Source organism: Lissotriton helveticus, chromosome 11 (genome assembly GCF_964261635.1).
Source record: "Lissotriton helveticus chromosome 11, aLisHel1.1, whole genome shotgun sequence".
NCBI lineage: Eukaryota > Metazoa > Chordata > Amphibia > Caudata > Salamandridae > Lissotriton > Lissotriton helveticus.
Genome location: NC_136072.1, coordinates 208521647 through 208539729, shown reverse-complemented (window position 1 = coordinate 208539729; position 18083 = coordinate 208521647). Strand labels below are relative to the sequence as shown.

Here is an 18083-nt window from a genome sequence, read left to right as displayed (position 1 = left end):
AAGTTCTAAATGAGGTTGTAAGCTATCCTAGTCACCTCCTTGGAAGAAACACATTCATAGTCAATGAATCTTGAAATATTTAGAATTGTGATGCAGAACTCAAAAAGAGAACTGTATTCTCAATAAAGGTTATAGCATCAACTTGCACTCTAACTCTTCTTAATATAAAACATTTCACTTTCAGAGCTTATAAATACATTTAGCTAAAAGTGTGTGAAAGAGGCCATAGCCCATTGGCAAAATCGCTGATTTCAAATATCTGGGTTTAAATATGATAGAGATAATATACATAAACTATCAATAAGCAAATATTTGCTCTTTGAAGATATTCAAAAACTGCACAAAAGAAAAATGGCAACATATAATTGTCTACATTGAGAATGAATCAAAAATTAGATGGTTTGGTAATCACAATTTTAGCATGTATCACTTCACTTAGTAGGTATTTTATTGTTTGATTAATTAAATCATTACAATCCACATATATGTATCACTTATTTTGAATACATTGAGACATGAGGGAAGCCACTCCATTTGGTGCTAATTGAAAGAGGAGCCTAAGCCCTGCAGTTGTTAAAGATGTGCAAACTACAGAAAATTGCTAGGAATTACAACAAATTGTGATTATTGGGGTAATGATTCTACACATTCCTTTTAGTACCTTAAACTAAAATATATGTTGAAGAAAAAGAAAAATATCAAATGTTGGCAATATTTTAGAACCCTCAATCTGTTTGTAAACCTTTGAAATGAAGATGTTCATCTGCATCAAATTTTTATGACACATTGTTGACTTTTAAGGAAGAACTTCCTGAAATGTCGTCAAATGGAGACGTACTGGAGACTGTTTTAAATATAAAGACGCGACAGAAAATGTTCTATTTTTTATTTATTCACAAGCCAGATGTTTGGAATACAGTCAATGCCCAAGAAATAGCTGTGTTTCAAATACACTAACCTCCATTGAACTAGTTAACTACTCCTTGCTGTACTCTAATCATTGTTGGTCACATCAAGGTAGCGGCTCACAAAGTCCTATTCTGTGGCCCTGTGATAGGGTTGAACAATTCTGGGATATAGTGATTGAATGCATTGATACCTGTAATGATCAGAGATGTGTTCCTAAAACAATCCTTTATATGTGTATTAGGTCTGATTAAACCTTTCAACAATGCATCACTAAATCAGCAATGATGGATAGATCAAGTTTGTGTCACTGACAAAAAAAACACACTTTTATTGTAGAAATTTAAAGTGAAACATGTTTTTGAGGAATGGATTCTAGATTTGATTTCTGTAAAAATAAAACAGAAATAAAAGTGGTGTTTTATTATCTTTCTATGAATTTTGTATGAGATATGCAGTATGCAGTGGAAGTTTTTGTATTGTTGGTTTTGTTTCCTTTCTGCTTTTATTTGTCTTTGTTTGTGCATTGTTTGCTCCCGTGCCTTTTTATAAGAAGAATCAGATATTTCATGTTTCTAATGGTGTTACGTATTGCAACTAAAAAGATAACAATAGTATTTTATTGATGAGTTTCTATATACAAATGGTGAGTTGATGCTTTTTTAATATGTAAATGATAATGTTATAACATATTAACAAACCAAAATATGTACTTACATAAATGTTGGCCACTTTAAACAGTTTTGATTCATGAGAATGTAGCTAGCTTTGGTTCACCATTAACAGTTTTTAATTTACTTGGTAGGCTCCACAAGGACATGGATTTCACAACATCTCATCTGTTAAAATTCAGCCTCGGAAATCTGATTTGTAGACAGGTGAGCATACTGAGGGATCTGCCAAATTGTTGATTGTGTTTCCATATTAAGATAACAATGGTTATGTCACACAACAATGTCAGAGAGGTGGCTACAAATTTGAAAAAATGGATCAGGATGTCTATAGGTGAAAAGTTAAATGTTAGGGCATCCATTTATTCACTCTGCCATTGTTTGAATTGTTGAATGTTGATGTATGGCATTTAAGAACTTTTGGTTTCGAAAGAACGCAATATGAGTGTTTATTAAATTGTGGCTTCTATTTATGTGTCTGGTATTATAAACTTTAGCGTGGTGCCAGAGAAGCGCATGACACCAGACTCAAGAGAGGTAGCTGTACATCATATAGGCCCACAATACACGTTTCCCAGTAATCCTGATGGAAATATGAAAAATTGTCCCAAAGTGGATTAAAAGATGTATGGTAAACTTGTTTTTTTTGGGGATTTTCCCTCGACACATTTCACCTATTAAATAGAGGAAGACATTGTCTGAGAAAAAATCCACAGAATAATGTGCAAACCTCCAGAAAACAATACACAAACACCAGTGTCCTCGATTACTGTCCTCTTTGAGTGGGAAAGCTTGTAATAGCGTGGTAATACTGTAATCAGAAATTGCAATATTAAACTACATTTTTAATTTAATTTGCAGTATTGTTGCATTGCTTTTCTGGCATAGCTCATAATGAGGGTTATAGACCACTACAAGTACTGTCTCTGGAGATTCTTGAAAAAAGTATTCCTTACGTCTGAAAAAACAGTTTAGTGAATCGGCCTCTCTAACCCTGTTTTTACAAGGTTGGATGGAGCAGAAGATAAAATGTGACCATCGATTACCACTCGGATTTTGGTGATAAAAATCAAAATAAATGAGGGCCTTTGTCACAGATCAGTAAACTTAGCTCATTTTCCAAACATCGTAACAAGCAATGGGCATCAAACTCAGCCTTTAGATTTTACAGAAGGACTATTGTACTTTCATGAGAAAATACAATAAAGAGGACTTTTTAAACATCTATCTGCTATAGGTAGATCTTTATGTTAGTGTTTTTTTAATGAAGCCTTGAAAACAGCAAATGTGGCATGTGAAGCTGGACATTAAATGTGTATTTATCATGAACTCTGCTCTGCTTCCAATTATATTTGTGAATGATTGTAAAATAACTTCACCAGTATGTACTTTCCAATACATTCTAATAGGGTGGTGGACACACTCCAATTGGTTCATAATTATTTGGATTGTGTATAGTATTAAACAGTACACATGCCTCTTGCTTTAAAGACAGTCACATTATGCTACCTTTGGTACTTGGATCTTTAGACTTTTCTCTACACAGTTCCATAAAGAAGATCTTCTCAAGATACTTTATATATATTAGAGTCATGGATATTCTGTTCTGTCCCCAAAGTGATCTCCTCACCCAGGTCATTTCAGACACTGTCTCCAGTCCTGAACTTTTCACCTACAAATCATTGTTTTCAGGTATATTTGTATAATTAATGGAACAAACCAAGGCCACAATATCCAGAATGCATTAGACTATCATATAAACTTACAAGGCTAAAAACTGTGTCCTTAATTACTTGGAAAGCGCTTCTCACCCTAGCTGCCTCTGTAACTCAGGCACATCATATTCAGCAAATTACGAATCTGACTATTTTAGGATGGAAAAGCCAATGTAAAGGTTTTCTACCTGCTAGTTAACTTAATTCAGTCTCCCTCTTTCCTCTCTTGTGGCAAAATTTCAGATTTTTGAATGTTTTATCACAACTGTTTCAGACTACAGTACTTGTTGAGCTGTTCTTTTCCAAACTATGTGTATCTTTTAGACAAGGATATCCAGAATCCCAATGACAGTATATTTTCATAGTCTAACAGAAGAAATACATTCATCAATCATTTGTGTTGGAAACTGTAATGAGGCAAAATTAACTATGGTACCTTTTTACAATACTTATTACATGTGGATCAGTAAGCTGTTGCTAATCAAATGCTGTATGTGAAATGAGACATCATGTAAGCCTAGTTTTAGGACAGTTATAATGTTAGAATCATTGTATTTATTTTTTTGTAAAATGTATCTATTGCTGAAACTAGACCTCAAAAAATCAAAGTTGCTTTTTCACAAAGACCATGGAAGAAATCATTGGACCAATACAAACTCAGTGAATATTGGCTATATCAATTCTTTTAGAGATGGTGGTTTTCAAGGTGAAGATGTGGTATCTGCACTTTTTCACCACTGGTTTAATTGTGGACTTGATTTTAACTGTTAGTCCAGAAAGGTATACACATTTCATACTGAATGCCTATTTTTTCAACTCTCTTTCCCCTGCAAGGGTAATGAGGTCTATGCATTACAAATCTACTGCTTTACATTGCACACTTGTAATCTTTCTTCCAGGCTTTATTAAATCTCATTCTAACAGGACGAGCAAGTCCAAATGTTTTCAATGGTGATCAGGAATTTGACAATGAAGGTGTGGAACAAACGCCTCTCCATGGAGTGCTTGTTCGAAGTGACATTGGGTATTTGCAGTGGAGCAGAGAGGAAGTGGAACACGATAGACCTCCACAGGTGAGAGATGGATGCTGTGTGTTGCAGTATTTGTGACTAAAAATGTCTATATATTGCACTTTTTAAAAGACTACTTGAGAATTATTTTATTGCATCACAAGGAGAGAGCAATCATCGCCCTCAAGTAATCAGTCTGTCACTCAGCATAGCCAGGCATGCAGTAATTAGTCGAACAGCAACTGGAATTTATACAGAGAACCTCAAAAAGTTAAAATTGTCAGACCACTCCATTCCAACAATAATGATAACATGCAGAGTCCTTCTAGAGGAAAGGCGAGAAGTTGACATGTTACCAACTGAAGCATGGGAGTTCTTCTCAAAACAACTGCTTAGCAAATTCCCATCCTCTTCATGAAAACCATTAACAAGTATTTCACTACCTATTTCAGCTGAGGCATAAAAATCAAAAACTCTACGCAACTCAACCTTGAGACAGGCCAGGAAGCGCCCAGGAGACGCTCAGTTATTTAAAATCTATAAACAAGCTCAAAAATCATTTAGGCAAGCGATATACGAAGATAAACAAAAAATCTCCGATCAGTTAGTACATGCCTCTAAAAACCTTAATTGAAAGCAATTCTGGTCGCTAGTGAGCAGCAGGACACAGGGCTCTAGAGGGCAATGCAGCGCAAACATAAGTGAAGCTGAATGGTTATCTTTTTTAATAGATAATTTTAACAAGCCTGCAGAACAGAAGAAAAGTCAGAAAAAAGCTAGACAGGGATAATTGGAGGATTTAGATGCCTAATTTCTATGACAAAAACTTGGAATAGGAGGTATTTGCCTCATCTGCTAAATACGTCACCCCAGGGTAATTAAGAATGAATAGAATCGATCCGAACAGTACGTCAGTTCAACTGGAGGTGTTTTAAAAAAAAAAATGGTGCCCTCATTTACAGCCAGCATGTCGTAAATATTATATCATTTCTTTTTTAGGTTGGGAGCATGTTGAAAACCCCTAAACTACCCATCTGGCTGTGCCACATCAATGGGACGTACAGCGTCCTTTTCAGCACAAACAGGCTGCTTTTATCTGACTGGAAAATGGAACACCTCTTTGATCTTCATTTCTACAACGGGCAGCCCTTGCAGCACAAAACCGCGCACCTCACAATAGGTGAGCACTTAAACTTCACGCCCACGTGATTCTTTTTTTAATGAACTGGACATCAAAGGGTTCTGATTTTAAAGTGTTATTAATTAACTAACAAGTCTTTCAAAATTATTGGAAAATTATGCACATAATATTAGCGGAGCTAAAACTACAAATGCATGCATAGTCAACATAGTTGTGCGTTTGTATCAGCTGCACTGCGTAAAACTCAAAATGAATGTTAAACAGGTTGTGCTTTCAATTAATTATATCTATTTTTATCATCAACATACAACAAAATTCTAGAACACAGTTCAGTACAATCGGAATAAAAAGTGCACCTGAAGTGTCCGTGGCTAATATATGTGTTGGCTACTGTCACTCCTAATAAAACGCACATAAACATGATGAAATGTGTTTTTCAGAGGACATATAGGCGAGTGGAAACAATGCTGACCGTTGAGACCATTCACTATTTAACCTTGAAACAAATGAAGGTTAAGAATGAGGAGAGGTCAGATTGGTGAAGAATAAAATTGGAGTTCGTTTTTAGTGATTCATTTGATTGGGTAACGTGAAAGTAGTAATTTGCCTTTCTTTAAAAAAAAAGTCACTGCAATATGTTTTATTTGAATTGGCAGTGCCAGTAATTAATACAGCACAATTGAAAAGTAGATTTACAAGTGGCATTTCAAGGCTACCTTGACCCGACACAAGCGTACAAAATGGCGCCCTGCATTCGAACGTAGCACTTTACATCCACAAATATCTAAAAGCCATCTGTTTTAGGTACACTTGAAGGGACCCTCGTAAATTATACCACTACAGCATAGGCTATCAGACTTCCTCTTAAGAAATGTGTTTAAAAACATTGCATTTTACAGCATAATATGCATAAATTGACTAAAAACTACATGTTAGAAATGGGATTTCTGGTTGGCTAAGGCTTGCGCCAAAGCCAGGCAGAAACCATCACTCTAGTCAGGGCAAGGAAGTCACCCGCCAAAGATAACCCCTGCTTACCCCCTTGGTAGCTTGGCACGAGCAGTCAGGCCTATCTCGGAGGCAATGTGTAAAGCATTTGCGCAAGCACCCAGCAACAACACCCAAGGCCCACCACAAAGGAAACTCCACACAAGGTTATATATAAAAATAGCCTTTGTATTATACCAAACACATTAGATAATAAACACACAATTTACACTGTGCCACTGGCACGGGCGGAATATACAGGGGATTATATACAGAGGACAGGGCCACATGGACCACTGTCAGGAATAAGCACTTAGTAGAACTAGCACTTTGTAGAAATAGCACTTTTAACATAGAATAATAGTAGCACCAAATAGCAAATGTAGCACACAACCAGTAACCACTGGTAAAAAGTAAGTACACCCTACGCAATCCTAAACACCTTAGGCATATATCACACAGGGAACCCTGAACTCACTATCATAACCTATACTAGGAAACACAACCACCTAAGCATAAAAATACATTTAGGAGTATAAGCAAGAAGCATTGCATATTATGCATAAATCACATCAAGGTCCAGGTTGCACCACTGCGCCAAAACCTAAACGTAGCAGCTGCCCACTACTTGCTGGGCAGCTGAGGACAAGAACAGGGCCTAAACGCTGCAGCTGGCACTAAGTGCTGCGCAGCTGTGGGAGACCCAAGTAGGGGCAAAGGAGTGCAACTCACTCCTGAGTCCAAAGACATGTCCCTAGAAAGGAAACCTAAGCGTAGCAGCTGCCCACTACTTGCTGGGCAGCTAGGGACTCAAAACTGCGACAGGGGCCCTCACAGGCCCTTCAGGACAAGTTGCACCAATGTTGGAGCCTTCTAGGCTCTGAAACCACCAATGCGCAAAACGGAGCCATTTGGCTCTGGAAATTGCAGGTGTCCCCTAAAGAACTGGAGAGGACCAGACAAAAATGGGCCCTGGCACCACAGTGCCCTCTGGGCCCTGCTGGGGCTCTTTCATGGCCCCTGCGGGAGCCATCTGGCTCGGGACAACTCATAGGGGCGGGGGAGCTACCTCAGCTCCTTGAACAACCATGCCCCCAAACGTTGAGCAGCCCCACTATCAAGCGGGGGCTGCTGGAGAAACAAAGGGAATCCAGCATGTGGCGCTTCAATCTGGTACTCTCCTCCCCCCGCCCTCCCTCCGGGAAGCTCTACTCACCAGCTGCTCTCCGGAGGTGGCGGGGGACGCGGTCTTCTCCTCGGGGTCTGCCGGGGCTCTACCTTGCTGCGCAGGGGGGGGGGAGGCAGGCACAGGCGGCGGCCATTGCGGGGCTCTCTCACCTCATGAGAGCCCCGCCCCTCTCGACGCGCTGGTCTTCACCCGGTCCCCATCTTGGGACCGGGACTTTTTCAAATGGAGCCCGCAAAGCTCCGGGAACTCTTGCTGCCACTCAGGGAGGCGGGGTAGGCTTCCGGCCTCCCCACGCAGCACCAGCACCAAACTTGACCCTGCACTCCCCACGCCTCAGGAAGTACCATGGACACATGCATTCCCCTTGCATTCCTATGGGAGGGCAGGCCAATCTCACCACACACGCTCAGAGTGCGCACATACTTTACACTGGGACACAGTGAAAGTGCGTAGAAGTCAAAAACAACCAACACCAAGTCACATATCAAAGCAAAAAGTTTAGGGGTGAACCTGCCAGAAGGGCCAAGTCCAACACTACAGGTTTTACCAATAGTTCAAATTATCCAGAGGATGCCATCACGATCGAAGACATACACACATACACATACTTTGATAGTAGGGTAGGTTACAAAGCAGACCAAGGCAAATATAACTGCACTTTTATTTTTTTGATGCACTCACTCGAAAATGCCTAAACGCACTACCAGGCCCGGTCTTCCTCATTCTCCGGTCCTCCAAAAGACAGTGTTTGTCTGGTTCTGTCAGGGTTTACCCATGCTATGAGGAACAATCTGGTCCTCACACTGTGAGTTATACATGCCCACACACACAAAATTTTAAAGTCACACACAACCATCATCAGATCACCACACACACATCATCAGTTGCTACACACACATCATCAGTTGCTACACACAGACACTCATCAACCATACTCATAATCAGATGGCCACACAGCCTAGATTAGACACCCATCATCAAACACTCCCTCACACTAATCAGATGCCCTTCCCTACACACACATACACACACTATTGAATGCCAACACATAACTTTCAAACATAGCTACCTACCATCCTCTCATTTACTGCCTGTGCAAACACCTCTATGAGAGCCCTCGTAGCGTCCTTGTCAACAAAAGAGGGGGTAATGATGCATGGAAAGTGTGTCCCAAGCCCCACTTCTCTGTGGCCCACAAGGAAATGTAGGCAAAGACATGTGACAGCTCCTATTGTGCCATGTCTCCAAATGAAACCAGTGCGACAAACCTGCTGTCAGCTCTCCCAGGCCTCCTTCACCCTAAAAAATGCATGAGGATGAGGGAGGCAGAGGACTCCTAACACCACACCACCAACTTCTTCACAGCAGAAACCAGGGTGTTGGAGTAGATGGAAGTTGCTCCAGTCCTCTTGTGCCAGCACCATTTTGCAACTCAAGGAGGTTGCACTCGGTACTCAGGATGTCACATATAATTAACCTGAAAACTTGGCATCCATGATGCTTTGCGTTCCTTTCTTTGATCTGAGTTTGTGAGGAAATCTGGCCCATTAGGCCCACTTTCCATGAAATATGGGATTGGGTGCTATATGATGCAATGTTATGTTATAAATTATTTCTAAAGCGCGCGTTCACCAAACGGTTTCTTGGCGCTATGGACAGGAACGGTCGCTGCACAAGACAGTAAGTGAGTATCAGTTGTAAGCGTGGGAAAAGCGCCAAGTTTTAAGTAATTTTCTAAATTGAGTATAGGATTCTACCGTGCATAAGTGGGGAGGGAGGGTGTTCCAAAGTTGGGGGCCAGGACTGTGTATCTGAGGCCACCGTGTTTCTTCCGTTTGAAGGAGTGGGAAACCAGCAAGTTCTTTTTGGCAGAACGTAAATCACGAGAGGGAAGATACCGTTGAATGTTTAAAACGATAAAAGCAGGGCCACGTCCTGACAGGGCCTTATGGATAGTGCAGCACAGCTTGAACAGGTAGCGTTGATGAATAGGGAGCCAATGAAGGCTTTTCAGCAGTGGCTTCACATGGGAGTGCTTAGGCTGTCCCAGAATGCGTCTAGCTGCTTGATTCTGAAGCCGTTGTAAGCAATGTGCCTGGTACGCAGGAATGCCTACGTACAGGGAATTTGCGTAATCAATACGCGAGATGACCAGGGCGAGAACCACTTGGGTCAAGTCTTCGATGGCAAGGAATTTGCTGAATTTCCGGAATCTGCGCAGATGGAAAAAGCTTGCTGAGACCACCGAGCTAACTTGACCCTTCATGGTCATGTCGTTGCTGATCATATTTCCCAGACTTTTTACTGACGAGACCGGAGCTGGGTAGCTCCCCAAAGATAGGGGCCAAGAAGCTGGAATTCCACGGGTTAGCTGCGCCGCCAGTCAGAACCAACTCGGTTTTATCTGGATTTAGTTTAAGTTGGTTAGCATTTATCAAGTCGCTAATGAAGTTCATTATAGATTGAAAGTTGGTGATAGATGAGGTTGATGGATCGATGTTAGGATCAACTATAGGTCATCAGCATAATTAAACACCACAACCTTTCTCATATGCACGGCTAGAATCAGGGGGAGGATATACAGATTGAAAAGAAGAGGTGACAGAGAGGGTCCCTGAGGGACCCCGCAGGTCAGTTTTGTTTGTTCTGCCCTGAAGTTGGCGAGGCGAACGGATTGGGAGCGATTACTAAGGAAAGAGGTGATCCATTTCAATGGTAAATCCTGTAACCCAGCGCTGCCAACACGGTCGACCAAAAGCTGATGGTCAATCATGTCGAAGGCAGCCGACAGGTCAAGGAGCACCAGGCCCTGGGTGGTACCCTGGTCCGCTCCCTTTCTTAGCTCGTCCAAAACTGCCAGGACAACATTTTCCGTGGAATGTTCTGGTCTAAAGCCAGCTTGATGAGGGTCCAAATAATGGGTCAATTCTAGAAAGAAGCTGAGGCTGTTGGCAACATGGGCTTCCATGACCTTGCTCAAGTAGGGTAGCAAAGAAATGGGGCGGTAGTTGCCAGGTACCTGCGGATCTAAGCTAGGTTTTTTAAGGATAGGAACAACCTCAGCCATCTTGAATAGATCTGGAACAATCCCTTGGGTGAGAGAGTTGTTGATGAGCTATAGGGGAGGATCTGGACAGCGTAAGAACACTTCCTGAAGAATGTGAGGAGGACATCTGTCCAGAGGGGAGCCAGAGCCAACTTTCTTGAGGAGGCTGAAAAAGGTTTCTTTGGTGACAGAAGGAAAGTAATCCAAGGAGGCGGTGTTTGAGTCACAGCATAAATAGGGCAGAGGGTCTATGGGTTTAGAAATGCTTGCCTTAATGGTAACAATTTTTTCAATAAAAAAATGATTGAGTGAGTCGCACAGAGATTGAGAGGGAGTGGGTTTCGCAATAGCTCTATCTAGTTTAGAGAGTTTGTCCACTATTGAGAAGATTTCTTGGCTTTATTGACTGAGTTTAATATTTTGGATGAAAAGTACTCAGCCTTGGTCTGAAGGATCGATGTTTTATAGTGTTTGAATAGAGACATAAAGGTGGCCCTAAGATTAGGGCAGTAGTTGCGTCGCCATTTACGTTCTGCTTGCCTAAGAATTAATTTCTTTGCCTTCAACTCTGTTGAGAACCAGCGTTGTGCGTCATGGGGTCTCCTTATTTTAACTTTCCTCAGGGGTGCTAAGTTATCTCTAGCCCCATAAAGCCAGGTATTGATTTTTTCCACTTGAGTGTGAGGTGACTCCTCCCAAGCAATAGGTGACGAGGCAGTTAACAAAGAGCAGAGGTCTTCCATATCCACTTTGCTCCAATTTCTGGCTAAGAAGTTGCCTTGAGGGGAAGAGGTGTCAGAGCGGACAGAGGGGATGGCAAAGGTAACCAGATGGTGATCCGACAATGTACAAGGAGCCACTTGTAGGTAAGAAATATCCAAGTTGGCAGTCCAAATCTGGTCAAGGGTATGCCCTTTGACATGGGTGGTGGCTTTTATTTGTTGAGTACAATTCAATCCCATTAAAAGTTCTGAAAATTCAAGAGAACATGTGCTTTCATGTACATCGTTGGGCCAGTAGTTAATATCCCCAACAATTAACCCCTTCGGCGCTCATGACGAGCTCAGCTCGTCATGAGCGTAACCTGCGCTACGCGAATGACGAGATGAGCTCGTCACGTAACGCGGGTTTTTTAAAATCGCAGCGCGCAGCGGGAAACCCGCTAGCGCACATGCGGTTAAGATTCAAGAGTTATTGACCACCAGCTCGGCTATCCTGTCGGCCACCAGCTGGGGAAATGTGGGCATGTGGGAAGGGGGTCTATAGAGTAGCACACAAATAAATGAGAGGTCCTGACCTTTACATGGGGCCACCGGCGTAGCTAGGGGGGGCGAGGGGGGCGGACCGCCCCAGGCGGCACTGTTTTGGAGGCGGCAAGTGCGGCACTTGTGGCCCGTTGCGGCGGCCTTTATGATTTATTTGGGGTTGTCTGACACTTTGCCAGTCAGTGTCCCCAGCCCCCAAATAAATTACAAAGGCCTCCGCAACAGGCCACCAGTGCTGCCCGTGGCACAGTTTGAAGTGCAAGCAAACTCACCTGCTTGCAACTGCTGCCTGCAGCGCACGCACGTGACGTTGCACGCATGGTGGTGTGGAGCGCGCGCAAGTCGCGACCGGCCGGTCACCCCGTCTACCTCCCGCGCACATACAACTTTACCTCCAAAATAAATCCCTTGCTTTGTTCCAAATTAGATCTTCACAGTGACCTCGTGAATCAGTAGCTGGTGACATGGAACCATCTCCTCGCCCCAGGTATGTGCGCTGCTTTTTTAATGCCAGAAACGTGTTCGTTAGTTAACACCATTATTTTATTTGCATGACACACCTCCGATTGAAAAATAATAGTATTCTCATATTCCGGATATAACACACCACCAAAAACATTAAATCACAAAGTGGAACTAAGTTATATAGGCGCCTTTTATGTCAGACGCGGTGGAATAACGCACTGGGCTTAGAAACTGCAATTGGTAATATGTACGAGTAATTTTACCGTGCTCCGATTTTGCTTTCCGCCTCTGTACTCCTCATGCTAGACTCCTTAACAAATACTCAGACAAGAGTGACTCCACTCCAGTTCATGTTTTCGTGATTGCAGCAAGGAACTTCTTCCTGATCGTTTATAGTTGCGGTTTGTCCGTGGGTTTCAGAGGTATTTGTTTTTCTTATGCGTTATCTTTGATTAAATGTATGCCACCTGTTTTTGGATTGAGTGTGGGATTTGTTAATTTGGCGTGTTCGTTTGTGTGTGGGCGGTAGGCATTGTTTTGAGTCATCGAGGCAGTTTCTGTTCATTCCTTTGACTTTTGAACCTGGGATCATCTTCTATCTCGTGTTGAACTCCGGCCCTGGATTTACCTATCACATTCTGTTGCTTTCTGGGTGTTGTATTCCTGATTCACTTAGCAAGCCATTTTTATTTCTGCGAGGCCAGCAGGCAGTAGAGGAATGTTTGGGGTAATGCGCAGCAATATAGGTCAGAAAAATATTTAAATACAAGTAAAATTTATCCTTCTCGTTTTATTCACTTCCAAACTAATGCTTGAAATGATGTTAACATTTAGCATGACATATATAGAAGGTAAAAATCTTATTCCTGTTCCCTTGCGTAGGTATTGAAAGGACAGACATCGAATGACCATGAAAGAGCGCTCATTCAATGAAACTTCACGGGAGTCACTCGAGCAAATTGACCATTGTGATCAATCATTCTTAGCATCAAATAAATTATGATTTTAACTGCACCAGGCATAAACCTGCAAGTGCCCTGTATAAGAAATGACCCTGATGGTCATTTTAAAGCATTGGCATTTTAATGATCATGTTCAGGAGTCAGTACGAGTGACGGTATGTTTTAAGGCAAACATGTCTGTGCAGTGCAATATGTATTTTTTAGACTACTATATGTATTTTTTAGACTACTTTTACATCCTGCTGCACAACACGCACTAGTGCAAGTACTCTTAGATAGCGCAGGCTTTTTAAGGCTCACTCTCTCAAAAAGTATATATATTTGAAATAAAACTGCCTACAGCCGAGTTGTGACCCCTAGGCTATGTGTACTTTAATCAATCTTTTCTCCTGAGGCTTGCATGCACCCCCATGCTTAATTGGGCGGAGCGACACACCCTGCTGTTATGAGCGAATTCATTTTTATCAAATTACTCAATGTGTCTTTTTGAGATAAATTACAGTCTGCAGAGTGTGCACCCTTCCATTTCCAGTACTTTGCTGCCGTTTTGAGATTTTCTTACAGTTCTCTTTGCTCAAATGGGTGTAATTTCTGATATTTATATTTCCGTTGTTTTTATTGCATGATTTTTCTTGGGAAAAAAGTGTCACACTGAGCAATCTGAAACCTTGGCAGCTATGCTTCCTTTATGTCCGGCCTGCTGTTGTTACCTGTACTTCCGGTGCCAGCTGCGCCCCTTCACGTGCACAAACCATGAGCTGAACATTGCAGGCTTTGCCCTGCAACTGCAGAAACGTAGACATGGCCGCTTGTTGTACAGTGGGGTGTCGGAGAACATTCCATAAAGTATAGAACCCTGCGAGTGCTGGTAATTTCTCCGTTTTTATTTCTTTATTTGAAATTTTATACCACACGTAGACGACGTTAAAGTACTCTACAGTTATTTTTGTACAAAAATATGTGAGAAATGATTCCAAATATTAAACATGCATATTTACAAAGAAATGGTCAGGATGACTTCCGAGCATTTTGCAATTTGTAGATACATATTCTGAGAAAATGCATCCAAGTCATACAAATCCATGTTAGCAAAGATGTGTTGTTTTATAGTGAACGTTAAGTCGTCAGTTTGTTCATCACGCTACAATATTTGATTTAAGAATTGCACTGCATATGTGGCGATGCAGGTGCTGGAGAGAGCTGCAATTAAATGTCACAAACGTAAGTGTTAGTATGGTGGCAGTCTGTGTGTTCTCCTTTGTACTGCCGTTCACCGGTGTATTTAACTGTGTAGCCTTGGACTGTGTCATGTATGTGCATGTAACTTGCATGATCGCGGTAACTATTAGCGGCGATACTACGTGTCTCTCGGTCCTTTTTCCCCAGCCCCCTCCCCAGGGGCGGCAATCTGAGGGATAGCCCCGGGCGCCACAAGCTCTAGCTACGCCCCTGCATGGGGCCCCTGGTGGACAGCTGCACGCAGCTACTGTTTACTAAAGAGTGCTAATAATAAAAAAAGATATTAAATAAACAGGCAAGCATTTATTTAAAGGCTAAGTGGTTACAGAAAGGAAGTAATTATTGAGTCCTGCACCACTTAACTTTAGGAGCACCTTCATTTTTAAAGCCATCTTGCAGACAAGTGTGAAAATAAGATAAAGTCTCTTAAAAATTCTAAAAGTGCATTTAATTAAGTTGCATAACCTTTTCACTTTAGTACATTAGATAATAGTGCATTGAGCACTATTGTTTTAAAAGTTATAGTTTTCAAACGTGAATGTAGAAGCATTAATTCTTTCCCCCAACATGACAACCATGGCAATAGTGAACTAAAGAGGCAAGCTAGTTGTTAGACTCACTCTTTTATTATACAAGTAAAACATTATAGTTGATTAAATCAAACATAGAAGGTTTTGTAAGACGCACATCCTGAAGTCAGATATTACTAAGCCCATATATATGTGCTAATGAAAAAAAATAAGGGGAAGTGAAATAAAACTATTGCCAACTATCACACAATTTGGTAAAGTGGGGAAGCTGGGATTGATCCCAGCTTTTCTGTTTTTTTCATTGTGCATTTCAGCAACTAGATGTATATGCTTTGCTTCCCCTACACCCACCTTACTGCCAATGTCCTCCCAAACCCCCACCCCGAGCCCAACCGCACTCCACTGGCATCAGTACGACCCTCGGTCACTTCACAGACCACACCTTTTGGCCCCTGGGACAATGTTTGCGACTAATGGTCTAAACAATTACAACTAATTAAAAGTGTGGTTAAAGGAGAGAGTATATGGATTACTAAACACATTGCCTTGGACTTCCTTTATACGAATGTGTAAGCAAACTGTTAATGTTTCACTAATCAACTAACTCAAATTGCAGAACGTAGAAAATTAAAACAATAGAATTAAAGTAAATAACATTTCACTTTGCGGAAAACAAAAGCAAAAATTGTATGTTTTTGGTGGACTTTTTATCTGACTTTTAACATGATTCATGGGCTTAATGATACATATATATGAAATATATTTTGGAGCAACTAAGCGGATGTAAAGCTCTACAATCTTTACACTGTCAGCTGTATTTTAATTTTGCATGACAAGATAGCTACTATAATCCAAGTCTGAAAATCCACCTAGGGTCTCCGTAATGCATCCAAAGACCATCAAATAACTCACATTTCAGGACACCTCATAATACCACAGTCCTAAGGACTGATCGACAGAAATCCTGCTCCATGCCAGTGACTGATAAATACAGGAAAGAGGAAATTCTCGTACATAACAAGATCATAGCCTGAGCTGTACATGTTGTCCTGCATGGCTCTGCACTCTGGAGGCAAATAACAAATCACCTAATTAAATAACAAAGGGCCAGATTAACTAAATTCAAGTTGCAAAACATTGGTTGCACTTTGCCACCAGTGTGGTATTTTGCAAACCAACCTAAGTACTAAAACGTCGGATTGCATAAAAAAGTGAATATTAGTGGGTCGCAATTCAATCTACATTATGAATCATTGTGAGGTAGGACACAAATTGCTACCCACTCCGATTCGCTGCCATCATTCGGATGGTGGCCTGCTGGGGTCAACAGATCATCATGTCCATGATTGCTTTATAATAAAGTAAACAGGGTTTTTTTTAATTTAATTGCAGCCCGTTTTCCTTAAAGGAAAAGGGACTGCATTTAAAAAGAAAGGTACAGTTTGTTAAGAGGAGGCAGTAGTCCATGGACAACTGTCTCCTCTTCAACAAACTTTTTTTTTAAGGCAAGGAGTCCCAAGGGGCCCTTTTTATATTGTGAATGGGTTGCCACCTCCTCTGAGGTGTCAGTAAAACAAATCAATGATTTTAAACAAATTTCAGTCACAAAACATTTATAGCATACTGATTCAGTATTTGAAACGAATAGCTATAACACACCCCTTCCAAATACTGAATCAACATCAATTTCTAATATCATTAAGCGATTCGGAAATCGAATCACTAAATGCATTTTGTACATAGGAAAAAGGATTGTAGCATTCGCAAACCGTCTGATTTACCAATTCAAAGTGTTTGCGAAAGCTAACAGCCTCTGTACATCTGGCCCTATTTAACTGAAAACCACAAAATAGCACTCACTGTTTCAACCACTTGCTCTTCCCTTCACCTATTGTGTTATAGAATGAAAGGACGGGAGGAGTAGAAGCATCCAAATGTCTGGTGACTGTAGCGTCCTCCCGGGCCCGGTAACATGTAAAGGAATCACGGCACATACAGAGCTTGGTATTAAATGTCTTTTTTCTCTACAGTGCAACTGTTAAACTGAAACATACTTTGTCATGAATTTTATTAACCACACACAAATCACTTATGTCACTAGACTGCGGAGTCCATTATGGATCATAGGGGTCCTGCGTTCTATAGTACACAAGACACTACATCTCCCCATTTGTTAAATAGATACAAACAAAACATATACACATCATATTTCCTCAATGAATCGTCGAGGCACTCAAACCTAGGCTGAGGAGACACAGGGGAAACGACTGCAGCAGTCACTGGTGAGCTAACAACTGAGGCAGCCCTGAGGCTCTTCTGGCCCTCTGATGACAGAGTCTCACTCCAAATGTCTGGAACCGACAGACTCCAAGGCAGGTGCTTGACATGTGAGGAATCCCTTGTAATAGACTTTCCAGGATGGTGGACAGTCACCATGTATCCCCTACTAATCACAACCTGCAATGGATCGGCATTGAAAAGAGCATCAGATGTGCATTTTCGCCTCTGCTTGACAAGGGCACGATATCCTTTCTGAAACATAATGTCCTGAGCACATCAAAGCTTGTCTGCATATGTCTTCATTCAGGACTTGTGAGATGAATTAGAGCCACATGTATTAAAAAAATGTTTCGCGATTCCTCAATTGCTAATCTTTGCGATTCGCAATGAGGGAATGGCAATACCGCATGCATTAAAGTGTGTAGTACACTTTCTGCGATTCCTAAGGGGTCCCAAATGACCTATCTCATGAATATTAATGTAAAACGACATGCTTTACAAAAAGAAAAATGAAAAGTTTTCTTTTAATTTGTTAAGAGCAGGCAGTGGTCCGTGGGACCACTGCCTGCTGTGAAAAATGTTTTTACAAAAATTCACAAAGGGGAAGGGGTCTCTTGGGGACCCCTCCCCATTTGCGAATGAGTCACTACCTACTTGAAGTAGGTGGTAAAATACAA

The 18083-nt window shown here is 41.4% G+C and overlaps 1 protein-coding gene across 1 annotated transcript in view; it reads left to right on the top strand.

Annotated features, from left to right (window-relative positions):
• MINDY4B (MINDY family member 4B) overlaps positions 1 to 18083 on the top strand; it is a 426393-nt gene that overhangs the window by 395646 nt on the left and 12664 nt on the right. The window contains exons 10-12 of the mRNA XM_078666102.1: positions 1712 to 1784; positions 4192 to 4365; positions 5302 to 5482. Coding sequence (XP_078522228.1) covers positions 1712 to 1784; positions 4192 to 4365; positions 5302 to 5482 — 428 coding nt within the window. The remainder of the gene's footprint in view (positions 1 to 1711; positions 1785 to 4191; positions 4366 to 5301; positions 5483 to 18083) is intronic.